This window comes from Acomys minous, assembly GCF_964271855.1.
Source record: "Acomys minous genome assembly, chromosome: 16".
NCBI classification, from domain to species: Eukaryota; Metazoa; Chordata; class Mammalia; order Rodentia; family Muridae; genus Acomys; species Acomys minous.
In genome coordinates, this window is record NC_140498.1 from 84,386,705 (window position 1) to 84,402,623 (window position 15,919).

Consider the following 15,919-nt stretch of genomic DNA (forward strand, 5'->3'; position numbering starts at 1 on the left):
AAGTAAGAATTTTTTTTAAAAAGTATATATATTACACACACATTTTTAAGTCTGTAATAAAGCACAAAAACCACCCCAGAAAAAGCACAATTAATCAAAATTAATACTGGCATGTTATTTACACTCAAAAACCTAAACACACTTCTGTGAGACTGTAGGGATGTGGTGCTCATGAGTGTGCCATCCTTTGGTTTCTCCCAGTCTGGACAGACAAGTCTTCCAGGAAGAGGAGTGTGGGGCCAGCTGTAAGGTGGCCTCCACCCGAGGTTCTGAGGTCAACTGTCTTCTTCCGAGTCTGAGACCCCTGAGTCTGTCAGCTGAACTGTTTTCTTGGCACTTGTCAACAACCCCTTCTCAAATTCTTCCTCTGTGATTTTACCTTTTTTAAATTTTTTCAAGAGCCTCGTATCATTGAGGAGTTCCTCCATGTCCTCGTCATCAACATCAGAGCCCTGAGTGCAAAAGAAACAACACATGCCCGTCAGCCGTGGCTCTAGAGAGCGGCAGGGTCAGCTCACAGCCCCACCCATGGGCCGCAGGAGTGAGTGGGAGAATGCTAATACGGGTGTCTACACAGCTCAGCCCACCTTGCTGTTCTCATGCACATTAGGTGCTTTCCCAGTGCATGGCCAGGAGGGGGAGCTCAGGGAGTAATGGTCACACTTTACCTCGTCCCTTTTCCTTTTCGCATTCATCTTCTTCTTCCTTTCCTTTTTCGCTTTCTGCTTTGACCAAGCTTTATTTTTGATGAATTTCCTTCTCCCTTCATTTTCTGTTCTCTCTTTTCTTTTCTGCTCCAAAAGTTTCTGCCTCTGTTTTTCTCTAATTTTATCTTTAAATGGAATCATGTCGGTGTCGATGTCCACAGGCACAAAGTCTGGAAACTGCTTCCCCCGCAGTTCTGGCATCCTGGGCATCCTTAGCAAGGCAAAGCCTCGAGCAAGCCCAGCAAAGTCAAGATCTAGTAGATAAGGACTCAGTCAGCACTGAAAGACACCAGTCAGGGTGCAGGAGTTCTCAACTGTGTCTCCTAACTAAATGATATACTAAGCCAGGCAGTGGTGGTGCAGGCCTCAGGCAGAGGCAGGTAGATCTGTGAGTTCAAGGCCAGCCTGATATAAAAATCCAGGACAGCCAAGGCTACACAGAGAAGCCCTGGCTTGGGAAGATTTTTAAAAAAAGTACTAAATTCACTTTAATTATAATTTTTTTAAGCAACATTATTTTCAAAGGTGGAAATGGCAGTTTATTTTGCACCTACTCAGGACTTTTTTTCCTTTTTAAAGTATTTCTTGGAAGGTTTAGTACACTACTAGCATGCCACATGTTTCACTGAGACAACACAACCCTGACACCAAAGCCTCAATTCAGAAGGAACATGATTATGCCAGGCACAGTGGTACCCAGCTTTAATCCCAGCTCTTCGTATGCAGAGGTAAGGAGCTCTCTGAGTTTGAGGCTAGCCTGGTCTACACAGCAGGGACTAGCCAGGGCTACAGAAAACACCCTGTCTCCAAAAAAACAAAAAAAAGGAAAGAAAAAAGAAAGGAACCCGTTAGAGAAGACGGAGTGCTGGCTGGCTCACCCTTCAGCCTGAAGATGAGGCTGCACTCGTGCTTTGCGTAGGCTTGCACAAAGGACACAAAGGCTTTCATGCCCTTCTCGAACACTGCTCTGTCAGCCAGGGCCATGGCCCGGAGCTTTGGCAAAAGATCTGCTGTGTTTCTCTGGAGGCTCATCTCCTGCAGGGGACACTAAACGAGACCACCACCTTACCATCCCTGCAGTCCCTCCACCTCGGTGTCCCCCAGATATAATAAACCAAGGATAGAAAGCACAGTGCACCAAGAGCCAGGGCCCAAATCCAGCCCAAGGACATAACAGTCCTACTGAGTAAGGGCAGCAATAGGTGGTGTTCCCAAGTTATGCTGCAGGCTGATGCCACCCCAGCCAGCCTAGGTGAGTCTGCAGCCCCTCCCTCCCTCAGTTTCTGACCAGCAGCTACCAGGCCAGTGTGCTACGTACTTTCTGGTTGATGGCCAGGAAGTTGATGTATGCCTCCTCCATGGGTAGCAGGAACACCAGAGCACTGCCACCGTGGCCGATGCGGGCTGTGCGTCCACAGCGATGCACGAAAGCGCTGGGGGAACAGGGTGGGGCGGTACCCCAGGGGTGACAGTGGGCATCGGCGGGCTTCAGCCAGCAGCTGCTGCACTACACAGCACTGCACAGAGGCACAGGCCACACAGCTCAGGGCTCACTGGATCACCAGCGGATGAGCACAGAAGAGATGCAAAGAAGCATCCTAGACATGACTGTGAGGGACAGGCTAGTGGTTCTGAGGACACCGACCAAAGTTGGGCTTCCTCAGGTCACACAGCAGGATGACAGAAAAGGGAGAAACAATGAAAGACATCAAGAAAAGATGCCCTGGAATGGCAGATGTCAGAAAAGGCAGCCCTGGGAAGTTGAGTGGAACTCTGGCACTCAGAAGTGTGTGAGGAAAACCAGGTGTGGTGGCGCATACCTTTAGTCCCAGCGCTTATGAGGCAGAGGTCTATATAGGGAGTTCCAGGACAGCCAGGGCTACACAGAGAAACTCTGTCTTGAAAAACTAAAAATAAGGGGCTAGAAATATGGTTCAGTGGTTAAAGCACTGACGGCTCTTCCGGAGGACCTTGGTTCAGATCTCAGTACCCACTCACAACTGTCTATTACTCCAAGATCTGATACATAAATTTAAAGAAATAAAAAGGCCAAAAATAAATAAGAATGTGAGGAGTGTCCACTCACTTTGATGGAGATACATAGTTTTCTTAAGTGTACTCTGTTGCTTTTTTCTATATTCTGGTATTTAGCCAGGTGGTGGTGGTATACACCTTTGATCCCAGCACTCCGGAGGCAGAGGCAGGCGGATCTTAATGAGTCGGGGGCCAACCTGATCTACAGAGAAACCCTATTTCAGGAGGAAAAAAATTCTGGGGTGCTGGAGAGATGGCTTAGAGGTTAAGAGCAGTGGCTGTTCTACCAAAGGTCCTAAGTTCAATTCCCAGCAGCCACATGGTGGTTCATAGCCATGTATAATGAGATCTGGTGCCCTCTTCTGGCAGGCAGGCACACACACACACAGGCAGAATAGTGTATAAATAATAAAGCTTTCTTAAAAAAAAAAGTTTAAAAAAATTCTGTAATTTGCAGTTCTGCATGAACTTTGAGTAGTGGAGTTTTCTTCTCATTTCTCCCTCTCCACACACCCTTTGTAGACAGTGACTCACCTCAGCAGCCCAGGTTACTAAACTCATGAATACCATCCTAAACTCAGCCTCATGAATATACCAGATTACAAGAGGGAGGCACCACATCTGTGTGAAGGGGACTGCTACAACACACCACAGTTAACATATCAAAAGCTTCCGGCCATTTGCCGCCTTCTGCAGTCTAATCCAGCTGGTAGAGGGCTGGATTTCAAAACTTCACGCCTGATGTGCAGTGCATGCCTGTAACCACCCCACCACCACCACCACCCCCAAGAGGTGAAGGCAGGTCCATCACAAGTTCAGGATCATCTCTGGCTACGTGAGACTCTTGTCTCAAAGCAAACAAAAACCCAGTTATATTAAAATATCTGAAATGTCACTGAGTGTTCATTGCGCTCAGCCCAATCCCAGGACACAGGAACCAACAAACACCCTGCACACCTGGCATTGCTGGGAGGGTCGTACTGCAAAACCCAGTTGACTTCGGGAATATCGATGCCCCGGGCCATCACGTCAGTGCACACCAGGATCCCACTAGGAATGAGAAAGCAGCACTGTGAGCAAGGCCAGCCCTTCTCCGTCACCTGCAGTGCACCTACCCCAGTGACAGCAGCACAGGGCTCTGCAGTTCCTGACAGAGAGAGCTATATTTTCTAGTGTAATATTTTTATTTCTGCTGGGCACCTGCACTCACAGGCATACACCTACACACGCAGGTGGCCCTGCTTCGCAGTGTATGTAACACACACGCACAGTGTATATAACACACACGCGCAGTGTATGTAACACACACGCACAGGGAAGTGGGGGAGATAACACAAGGCCTCTGTCTAGCTTGTACCAGCGCTGCAGCCCAGGCCCACATTTAGACCTTCTCCTGATTTTGAGACGAAGTCCTCTGGCACCCTCTCTAGTCGGAGGGCAGCCTTGAACTTGCATTTCCGTCTCAACTTTCCAAGTGCTGGAGTTACACTCATACACTGCCACATCTGGCTTTAATTTTTTTTTCAAGACGGGGGGGTCTCTGTGTAGTCCTGGCTGTGCTGGACTCACTGTGTAGACCAGACTGGCCTTGAACTCACAGTGATCCGCCTGCCTCTGCCTCCTGAGTGCTGGGATTAAAGGCGTGCACCACCACGCCCAGCTTAATTTTTTTAATTCATGTATTTCTACTCAAGCAATGAAACTGTAGAGAGCCAGCCTCAGCAGCCACTAGAAAACAAGAATCATCTTCACTCAGTGACTTGGGGACAACAGCATGGTGTCGCTGTGCCCTTGCAGCCGTGCAATGCTTAGGAAAACCAGACAGCCGCCGCCGCCAAGGACGGCCACCTGACTCACCTCTGCAGCTTGCGAAACTCCATGAAGATCTTATTGCGTCTGTACTTCATCTTGCCGTGGATGCACAAGATCTTCACTTTCTTCAGCAGAGACTCCAGCGCCTTTCCGTAGTACTCCACACACGCACACGTGCTGTGCAGGGGAGAGAACGCACTCAGTCACTGGCCGCCTGGTCCTGAGGCTGGGGAAGGATGCAGACGGGTGGATGCAGTCAGGCCCTCTCGGGACAGTGAGTGCAGACTTGCTAACAGGAGAGTCTGCTGTCTAGAACTGGCCAGCAGGGGCTGGAGAGATGGCACTGGCTGCTCTTCCCGAGGACCTGGGCTCAACTCCCAGCACACACATGGCAGCTCCCAGCTGCTGATAACTCCAGTTCCAGGGGGCTGGCACCCTCATACAGGCAAAAAATAAATTTAAAAGAAAAGCGGGGGTGCTGAGCAAGCAGGATCTACTTCTGCAATGATGCCATCAGAACAAACGTGACAGTGGCTTAGACAGAAAACAGTCTGCAGACTTCCCCGCACTCTTCCTGTGGAGGACTTCACACTCCACCATCTCACATCAGCCCCATCCCCAAAGGCTCAGCCAATCGTACCACTTGACCGAGCAAGTTCTCTCTCCCAGGAATCTGCGACTCAGGACCGAGTTAACCACAGACAAAAGCAGGGAACAGTAGGGTGATCCAAAATAAGACATGACCCATGGAGACAGCTCATGAGCCACAGCCAGGACACAGCAATCCGCCTGCCTCTGCCTCCCAAGTGCTGGGATTAAAGGGCTCAGCCTCCTGCCTCAGCCTCTTGAGCCTCCACACTCAGCTTTGCCCTTTGGCCCTGAGATGACTGGCATCCTTCTGCAGCACAAGCAAGTGGCACACGCAGAAAGAGGCCTGACACACACACCAGCGGCCACCCAGCCTCCTCCAGGACACCCGCTGCACAGTGCCTGTTGAGCTTGGGGCTCTCTGAGCACCTCCACCTCAGCTGAGGCCACTAGCAGGTTCTTCACTGCCACCACACATCACAAGAGGTTACAGCGAAGTGGTTGGTGTTTTATACACCACTGAGTCACAACCAGCTCCTAAAGCAATCTGACAGGCTTGGATGTCAGTGGTCTCAGGCAGCATCTGAGCAAACTAGTGAGTGTGACAGAAGACATGAGCACATGTCCATCTGTCTTACAAGGATGACACCGTGCAAAGCCTTCGCTGTTGTGTCATGTGCACCTGCTATCTTCTGTGAGAGAGCCTTGCTATAGAGCCAGTCGGCCTCCAAACCTCCTATCTTTCTGCTCAGCCTCCTGAGCGATGAGATTACAGCAGTAGTCAAGCCTGGCACCCACTTGGATTCATTTCTTTGTACACAAACCCTTTTGTACAAAAGTCAAAATAGGCCAGGTGTGGTGTGGTGGCGCACGCCTTTAATCCCAGCACTTGGGAGGCAGAGACAGGCGGATCACTGTGAGTTCAAGGCCAGCCTGGTCTACAAAGCAAGTTCAGGACAGCCAAGGCTACACAGAGAGACCCTGTCTTCAAAAACCAAATAAACAAATGAACAAAAAAGTCAAAACAAATTAGCTGGAGGGAGAGAGGAAAAAGCCAAGGCACCTGGAAGTGCTGGCATACAGCCTTCCTCCCAGCAGAAACATGTGGGTCTCCAAGTTCGAGACCATCCTGGTCTACATAGCAGGTTCCAGGCTAGCCTGGGCTACAGTGAATCCCTGCCTAAAATAGAACAAACAAACAAACTCAAGCTCACCAAAAAAGGCCAATGTTCCTATCTTGCCTGTGACAACAGGACAAGCACGCTAAGTGAGCAACCTGCTTCCAACATGGGTGTGACCTGCTTCTCAGAGCAGCCATCAGCCTGGAAGAGCAGTCTGAATGACAGGAGCGGCTCTTGCCCTCTCCACCTCAGTGTAGATGTGACAGGCCGTACAGAGAGTGGTCACCTGGAAGCTCCAAGAGGGCTCAAGAAGAAAGGCACGATAGAGACAGGTGCAGAAACATCCCCCTTGACATCGCTGAGCCATACAGCGAAGGCGGGACTGCTGCTTGGGATGGCAGCGGTGTGAGCCGCAGAACGCAGGGTGAGCAGAGGAGCCTCCAGGCCTCAGCCTCACACAGCCGAGCGCCTCCCCTGCGCCCTGTGCCCGCCCTCCCAGCCGCAGCCTGGGGACTACCTGAAGAAGACCAGGTGCTTTTCCTGCTGATGGCTCCGAAGAAAATGGACCAGCTGGTTGAATTTCTCATCTGCCTTACATATCTACATGGGGGAAAAAATCAGAGATTTGAAAAATGAAGTAATCCTCATACCTGTTCACTTTCAATCCCCTGACTCCTATCTGGAGACAAGTTCTCACACAGCCCAAACTGGTCTCAAACTCTTTTTTTCTTTCCTTTTTTAAATTTTTTTTGTTTTTTGTTTTTCAAGACAGGGTTTCTCTATGTAGCCTTGGCTTTCCTGGACTCACTTTGTAGATCAGGCTGGCCTTGACCTTATTACAGAGATCCACCTGCCTCTGCCTCCTGAGTGCTGGAATTAAAGGCGTGCGCCACCACTGCCCGGCGGTCTCAAACTCTTGTAGCAAACACTGGCCTGGACTCCAGGTCCTCGTGCCTCCTCCCCAAGGACTAGGATTACAAGTGTGCAATAGCACACCCAGCACAGCCTTTGTCTATTTGTTTCATTATGCTGACTTGTTTGGAGGGTACACATGCACAGAGGTTGGTGGGTAGCTTGCAGGGGTCAGCTCTGAGTCTGCCATGTTGTACCCCACCTTGAAATCAAGTTGTTCACCCACTGAGCCATTCCACTGGCCCCGCCCTGAAAGTCTGAGGCATCTCATTCCTCCAGAGCAAGACAGACTTTGGACATGTTATCCATCAGTCTGCCCGGCTCAGGGAACAGGACAGACATCCGTCAGCCAGCCTGGCTCAAAGAAGCTTGATCACATGCCGCCGCCAGTGTTCAGTTTAAGTTATGTAACTGGGGAGCACTACTGTCTAAGGCAACTGCTCCCAAGACCCTGCAGCCAGCCAGGCCAAGGCCAGCTGCGGGAGCAGCAACTCTGTCCCAGCTGTCAGTGGGCCAGAGAGAAACCGACAACATCATTACCTCCAAGCTGGAATCTGGAGCCAGATTCGGAAGCGCCACCCAAGGCAAGCAGAGAAATGAGTATGTGCTGATCCCAACGGGTTCGGGGACACAGGCTTCATCCCCCTAACAGTGAAGTGCTCTGTTCAGGCCCTACCCAGAAACATTCAGTCGTGTGACACTTTCCCTGGATTTTAACAAAACTAACACTGAAGGTTAGAAGTCTGTTTTGTGGGCATGGTAGTCAGGTCTATAACCCAGGATGTATGAGACAGAGGATAAGGAGCTCAAGGCCACCTCAGATACATAGTGGGGTTTAGATGCCAGCCTATCTCAAAACAAACAAAATAATAAGACAAAGTAAAACTCTTTGAGACTTGGACTCTCTATGAAGCCCTGATTGGCCTGGAACTTGCTACATAGACCAGGATGGCCTCCGACTCACAGAGAAGAGCCTTCTGGTTTCAGTGAATAAAGGTGTGAACCACCATGCCCAGTCAAAAATTAACTTTTTAAAGATTATTATGGGCTGGAGATATGGCTCAGTGGTTAAGAGCACTTGCTGCTCTTCCAGAGGATCCAGTTCAATTCCCCGCAGTCACATTGTAGCTTACAACCATCTGTAACTGCAGGATCCAGGGGATCATCAGATACACTTGGCTGGTCTTTGTAGGCACCAGGTATGCACATGGTACACAGATACATATATGCATACACACACACACACACACACACACACACACACACACACACACACACACAATATAGGCAAAGATAGATAGAATATTTTTAAATTTAAAAGAAGTTCTTGCTGGGCGTGGTGGCACACATCTTTAATCCCAGCACTTGGGAGGCAGAGCCAGGTAGATCTCTGTAAGTTCAAGGGCAGCCTGGTCTACAAAGCAAGTCTAGGACAGTCAAGGCTACACAGAGAAACCCTGTCTCAAAAAACCAAACCAAACCAACCAACCAACAAACCCAGAGGTTCTTGTGCTCAGACATTTCTAATAGTCCTCTAGGTGACTGACACAGCGGCCATCTCAGTATGGACAAAGTTTACTGGCTCTTCACACCCCGAACAGGTGTGGGTTAGTTTACTATCCCAGGGCCCGAGGTGCTATCATGGCCCACCATAAACAGTCTATGAGGGACAAAGCCGAGCCCACTCAGGACAGGAACTTGAGGGCATCCTGTGTAACATGCATTTATGTGTGCTCCAGTGGGACAGCTGAGCAGGTACAGGTGCGCCATCAGGCCCAGCAGCCTGAGAACAGGTGCTCGAAAGCCCTGTGCTCACCATGTAGTGGTTCTCCAGGCGGGATGGGGTCTTCTGGGTGCTACTGGCTGCCACACCCTTTTCCTTTACAGAGATTCGGACAGGGTTCCGGAGGCCTGCTCGCACCAGGTTCTCCACTTCCTGTGTCTGTGTGGCTGAGAAAAGGCCTGTTCTCCTCTGCTTTGGCAGAAAGTCCAGGATTGTGTTTATGCTGCAAACGAGTGCACACACACATATGCACATGCATTAAAAAGAGCAGGAGCTGGGTGCAGAGGGAGGGAGGCCAAGGCAAGATAACTGCTGAGTCCAAAGCCAACCTAGGCTTTGTAGTTAACTTCTAGAATAGCCTGTGCACGAAACAAATCAAATATTAAAAGACCAGATGGCTAGGGATAGCATTCAGTAATGGCCACACGTGTGGGAGGGCCCTGGGCTTGTAGCGCTGGAAAAACCAGCTCCATGAGAAAAAGGCCCTGGGAGAAGCCATCAAGATATTTAAGGGTCAGGCTGGAGAGATGGCTCAGAGGTTAAGAGCACTGTCTGCTCTCCCAGAGGTCCTGAGTTCAATTCCTAGCAACCACATGGTGGCTCACAACCATCTACAGTGTGATCTGCTGCCCTCTTCTGGCCTGCAGGTGTATACAAAAGTAGAGCACTGTATACATAATAATAAATAAATAAATCTTTTTTTAAAAAAAGATATTTAAGGGTCACACCACTGACAGATAAAAACATTATAACTCCTGTTCCTTTTTCACACCTTTGGGAGAGACTTTCCGACTAACATAAGCCTATAATAATCCACATGAACTACACGACAAGCTACATACATGAATAATACCCAAAAGACTGTTTATTGAACAACTTGCCCAGATCAGAGAAACCATGAAGAAAAACATACTTTCAGAAAACCAAAAACAGAAACACCTGACCTAGCCAGGCATGGAGGCCTGTATCTGTACTCCTGAGGTCAAAGCTAGCCCAGGGGACAGAATGACACTTTAACTCAAACTTCATACAAATAAAAGACCTGGCCGCGTGTGGTGATGCATGCCTTTAGTCCCAGCACTAGGGGGCAGAGGCGGGCGGAAAAAGAACTGGAATTAAACTGTGACAGACCGTGAAGGGTCAAGCCGCCTACGGTTTGACATGCTAATGCAAACGATAACAACCACCCTCAGGTGTGAGGCAATGCGGAAGTCGCAGTGCACCCCACCAGGCTCTGCCACCTCCGCCAAGTCCACATTCTAGTACCTGGCCTCAAAGCCCATATCGAGAAGTCTGTCGGCCTCATCCAGCACCAGGACATCCAAGCTCTTCACACAGCTGGCCAGGTCCAGACCCTCAGCCTTCCTCCGAAACATGTCCTCCAGACGGCCTGGGGTTGCCACAATGATGTTCCCGCTTTGGAAAGAAAGTTCCCATTTGCCAGTGTGCTCTGGATCTCAGAAACATGGATGACTAGTACCGAAATACCAAGCCACCAGCCTGCAAACCCACCTAAATCCCAGGGAGAGAGAATGACGGCTGCAGGGTGGGAGCAGCAAGGGCAGGAGAGAGAATGGGGTGCAGAGTGGGCGAGCTCCAGCCCACAGGCCTCGCTGGCCACCTGTGTCAGTAAGCACGCCGTCGGCACACAGCCACACCCTGGATTCCTACTGTGTACTATCTCTGCATGTGTCTACAACAGCAGAGACACGCAACAGACACCACCTGGGCCACCCAACTAACTCAGGCCAACCTCCGACCGGAAGCTGCACACCACATCAGGGAACACATCTGTAGGAGGGAAGTAGCCAGGGGCAAGGGGAGCTCAGCCGCAGAGCACTTGGCTAGTACACATGAGGGCCAGGGTTCAAGTCCCAGATACAAGAAACAGGAAAGGAGGGAGGGGGAGACAGAGGGAAGAGGGAAGAAAAGAAGGGGAGGAGAGAGAAGAGAAGAGAGGGGGGTGGGAAGGAAGGGAGGAGGGGGACAGGCGGGAGAGGAGGGAGCTAGATCAGCAGGCTGAGGGGAGATGTCCCTGCAAAGTGGCTGCCTCTAACATGTATCTGCATAGGCAGATCACCCTCTGAAATGTTCCCGACCGAGCGGCAGGAGCCAGTCCTGCCAGACAAGACTCAGCAAAAGATGAGCACCAGGGGCAGCAGGTGTTTACAGCCAGGTGTCTGCACGCCTGCCCTGCCCCCCAAGGTAACCCGAGCCCATCAAGTGTCCACAGGGCCAAGGGAACCGAGAGGTGGGCAGGGAGAAAATGCCCTCTGGTGTCCCCGAGCGCACTGCCTATGAGCACAGGACAGGAGCCGGTAGTCAACGACTCACCCGTGCTGCTTGAACCTCTCCACATCTTCTCCAGGGTTCCGGCCTCCAATCCACAAAATCTGGCTGAAACAAGAAATGGGACTTGGAGCAAGTCAGGAAAAATAAGCCAGGCCGACAGGGATCCCCGGCACCCACCGCCGCAAGCGCCACCTCAAGGGCCCTCCATCCAGTCACCTGAACTGCGGGAAGTGCTTTGTGAAGTGCGCCAGGACCTCATCAATCTGAATGGCCAGCTCCCGAGTGGGGGTGATGACGATGGCTCCTACCTGTCCACACGGGGAACCGCAGGGTCAGCAGCACGCGGGCCCCAGGGTGGATCACATTGGCCCGGCGCCCTCCCTCCTCACGGGAGTCTCAGGGCACAGTTACCAAATCAAGAGCTATTATGGGCAGCTCAGTGGTTGAGCACTTGTCTACTATGAACATGACAAAATAAAAAAAAAAATAATCAATATGGCCGCAGGGGCGGCTCAGCAGCGGCTCTAGCCACTTCTCTGAGGGTTCAGTCCCCACCACCCACATGGCTGTCACGCCACCTGCGACTCAGCTTCAGAGAATCTGACGGCCTCTCCCGGCCTCTATGGGCACCAGGCACACATGTGGTGCAGACATACATGCAGGCAAAACATCCATACACATAATAAATTAAATAAGATAAAATATTTGAAAACAATCAACAAGTGACAAGTGAAAGCCTGATGTCATTGTCACAGCTCACTGTGAGCCCATTACCACCAGCACTGCTGCAGCTCAGGCCTGAAGGACGTGTCACCTGTCCTGTATTTCCCCTGCATGTCATGGTGTGTGTTTAGGGACACCAGAAACAGCACATCAGCACTGGGCCAGGGGCATTTATTTATTAACAGAATTGAGACAGGGTACAGTAGTTTGAATGAGATGCCCTAAATAGTCTCAGGCATTTGCACACTTTCCCCAGTTGGTGGCGCTGTTTGGGTAGGGTCAGGGGGTGTGGCCTTGCTGAGGAAGCCTGCAGGAGCAGGCTTTGAGAGTTAGACTCTCACCATTCCCAGGTTGCTCTGTTTCCTGTTTAAGAATGAGACGTGAGGTGATAGCTTGCCCCTCCAGTCCCCATGCCAGCCTGCTGCCAACTGTGATGATCAGGAACTCATCCACACAGAACAAAAGCCCAAATCAACCCTCCCTTCTCTGGCTTGCCCTGGTCATGGGGTTTTTCCACAGCCCTCACTGTGTGACCCTAGCGCGGCTGGTTCTAGTCCCTCCGCCTGCGTATTTCCCACATTTCTTAGAACTGGCTTCAAATTCACCTGCCTCTGCCTCCCAGGACTGGACCTAACGGCATCCAACACTACGCCCAGCAATGCTGGAGGCCTTCCTTTCTTTTTTTAAAATTTATGTGTGTGTGTTTTGTCTCCAAATGGATACACATCCTGTGTACTACAGGCCAGAAGAGGACCCCAGATTCCCTACGATTAGGTATAGAAGGTTCTAGGCCCCCATGTAGGTCCTGGGAGCCACCTCCAGGCCGTCTGTACGAACAAGTGCGCGTATTCAATGAGCCATCTCTTCAGACCCCTGCCCTATGTGCTGGCCCCCACCTGAAGGCATCTTTATTCCAAAATCACTGCTGGGCGTGGTGGCGCACACCTTTAATCCCAGCACTCAAGAGGCAGAGGCAAGAGGATCTCTGTGAGTTCAAGGCCAGCCTGGTCTACAGAGTGAGTTCCAGGACAGCCAAGGCTACACAGAGAAGCTCTGTCTCGAAAAATCACAACCAAAACAAAAATAAAATCACCAACAAAAGCCACAAAAAAAAAGGGGGGGTCTCATCAGATACCACACGAGGCTGGACTGAAGCTTACCCAGCCTCCTCCTCAGCCCCGATCCTCCTGTCCCCAGGGACAGCCAGGCAGCCCACCTCACCTGACTTTTCTTTAGCTTCTCCTCCCTTCGCAGAAGAATCTCCAAAATGGGGATGACGAAAGCCAGGGTTTTCCCACTGCCTGTGACCTGCAGAAGGACAGAGCTTTTGACTCACTTCCCATGTGGCTAAGAGAACGTGGGACAGGCTGTACTGCATGGGATACTCACAGCTTCCGCAGCGACATCCTTGTTTTTCATAAACAGAGGGATGGTGGCAGACTGCAGAGAGAGATCACAAAGGATGGTTAAATAATCCTACAACCAAATGGCACAGATCCAGGTCCTAGGAACACCATGGGTGACTCAACTCCCCATGGACCCCACCCCAAGGGGAGCCTGAGTATACCAGTCTCCACAAAGGGTTGCGTTAAACGTGACAAGTTACAGCCAGGTGTGGTGGCACATGTAGGTTAGCCAGGGTAACTTAGTGAAACTCTTGTCTAAAAACCAACCAACAAAGAAAAACATCATGAGCTGTCTATAAAGACAAGTATGTCAGGGGTCCTGGATTCAAGTCCTGGCACTCCCATTGCTCTTTTCTGAACTGAAGACCTGGAAGCACTGAGGTTTTTGTTTTGTTTTGTTTTTGTTTTTTTAACTTATTTTTGTTTATGTGTATGTGCCTCCTTGTCTGCACGTTTCCTACATGCATGGAGGTATGCAAGAGACAAGAAGAGTGTTGGATCTCCCAGATTTAGGTGTTTTTTGGTTTATTTGGGGTTTTTTGTTTGTTTGTTTTCTTTTGGTTTTGATTTTGATTTTTCTTTTTCTTTCTTTCTTTTTTTTTTTTTTTTCTTTTTTTGGTTTTTCAAGAAAAGGTTTCTCTGGGTAGCCTTGGCCGTCCTGGACTCACTTTGTAGACCAGGCTGGCCTCGAACTCACAGCGATCCGCCTGCCTCTGCCTCCCGAGTGCTGGGATTAAAGGCATGCACCATCACCACCCGGCCCTTTTTTATCTTTTTTTCTTTGGTTTTGGTTTTTCGAGACAAGGTTTCTCTGTCCTGGGCTCACCCTGCAGACGAGGCTGGCCTTGAACTCACAGCAATCCGTCTGACAATGCCTCCCAAATGCTGGGATTAAAAGCGTGCACCACCACTGCCCGGCTTAGATTTGGGAGTTTTAAGCAGTGATGATGTATCCAATGTGGGTGCTGGGAACTCAGCCCTGGTTTTCTACAAGAGCAGCAAGTGCTCTCAACCTCAAATCTCTCCAGTCCCTGGAAGCACTGGATTTACCAGAAGCCCCAAGGCCATTCCCACTGGGATTTCTCTCTGTGGGAATTAGCTTTCCCCCCCCCCCCCCCGCCCTCTTCCTGAATTCAGGTCTCAGAATAATGACAACTCCCCAGAGGCCTGCCTGCTCCTTCACTGTCCACCGTAAGACTCAACAAGAGCTAAATTCCCTCGTTCCTAGGGTTCGTATTCTAACACCTGCTCTAGAGAACGGGGCCCGTGAGTAGGCACCACAAGCGGCAAGTTCCCAGAGCCTAGATGACAGCCGGTACATACCAGGTCCTTAACAACTGGTTTCAGGTTTATGCTTGCTTGCTTTTTGATAAACTGAGCCGCGGAGACTCTCTTTCCCCGCGTAACAACAACAGGTAACAGTCACTGGGTACCAACCTGAATTTACTTAATCCCCACAATGCTAAGAAAAAAAAAGTGACTGTCATCGTTTCGCAGGCGGAAAGGACAGTGTCCCAAGTCCCAGCTAGAGCAAGCACGAAGAAGCTGTGAGACTCCGGCGAGGGTACCGTGAACCCGCCCGGCACTACCAAGTCTGAGGTTCTGAAGGCGTAGCACGGCCCCATGCGGCTCTCCCTGGTGCCCGAGGCTGCACTCGGGCACTGACCGCTCAGCGTCGCGTCCCCGCTGGCCTGATACCTGCACTGGCGTCATGTGCGGGAAACCCAACTCGTGCAGTGCTCCCAGCACCCGAGGATGCAGCGGAACCTGCAGCGACTCCCACGCACCCTCCGTCACGTGCTCCATGCCGCGTTTTCGGGTCTCCAGAGTTGCGGCCGCCAGGAAAGCCACGGGAGGAGCACCAGAGAGCACTTCCGGTTCCGGCTGGTCCATCACACCGCGGAAAACCGCGCCCCAGCGACGACGTTCCGGAGGGCGGGCCCAAAGTGCCCAATTCCGGCGGAGGACCGTGGGGCGAAGGAAGTCACACCTGGGTCCCAAACACCAGCAAAAGAGGCTGGGGTCCCACCGCTGGTGCGCACGAAGGGTGCGTGACTATCTGGAAGTCGGGGCCAAGCGCAAGTCACTTGGCCAGCCTAGTTTTCTTTGAGCAAGTTGAGACTGCTCACCTGCCGGCGTGCTAGCAGCTGTTAAAGGCTTTCTCCAAGGGCCCTTCAGCCAATGGAGTTCTCTTCTCAGTGACCACAATCTAAACAGCAGACCGCCTGCTTACGTTCCCCCAACAAACTTTTTAGCGTGTGCATCCAGTAGGTTCACAACTAGATGGGGGCTTTTGTTTTCTGTTTCCCGCGTGCATAAAGATGCCAAACTCGTGGCACGAATAAGCAGAAAGTCCTCACTGCATCCTCAAAAAGGTTCAGCAAGTACGATAAAGTGCAGTCTCGGGTCAGCCCGAGAAAGGCACCTATTTACTACTTTGCTTAATTTGAAATCTTTTCTGTTTATTTAACAATTGTTCGAAGGCTAATGACAGCTTTGAGGCATTGATAGGGCAGGCCATGTACAGAGTTGGGCAGCAGA

At 50.8% G+C, this 15,919-nt stretch overlaps 1 protein-coding gene across 2 annotated transcripts; it reads right to left on the reverse strand.

The window, feature by feature from the left end:
* Positions 1–90: 90 nt before the first annotated feature.
* On the reverse strand, positions 91–15,283 carry DDX55 (DEAD-box helicase 55). Of its 2 annotated transcripts, none has more exons than XM_084762024.1 (14): positions 15,077–15,283; positions 13,362–13,412; positions 13,194–13,280; positions 11,466–11,557; positions 11,292–11,354; positions 10,224–10,373; positions 8,991–9,180; positions 6,780–6,862; positions 4,599–4,730; positions 3,699–3,791; positions 2,026–2,140; positions 1,586–1,754; positions 669–961; positions 91–452 (listed from the first exon to the last, which is right to left on the reverse strand). In XM_084762024.1, exons 1-14 carry the CDS (start codon positions 15,269–15,271, stop codon positions 276–278), a joined length of 1,890 nt encoding a protein of 629 aa, XP_084618150.1. In that variant the 5' UTR covers positions 15,272–15,283; the 3' UTR covers positions 91–275. The 2 variants fall into 2 exon arrangements, with proteins under 2 accessions (XP_084618150.1, XP_084618151.1); XM_084762025.1 differs by lacking the exon at positions 15,077–15,283 and adding an exon at positions 14,816–15,053.
* Between the last annotated feature and the right edge of the window lie 636 nt (positions 15,284–15,919).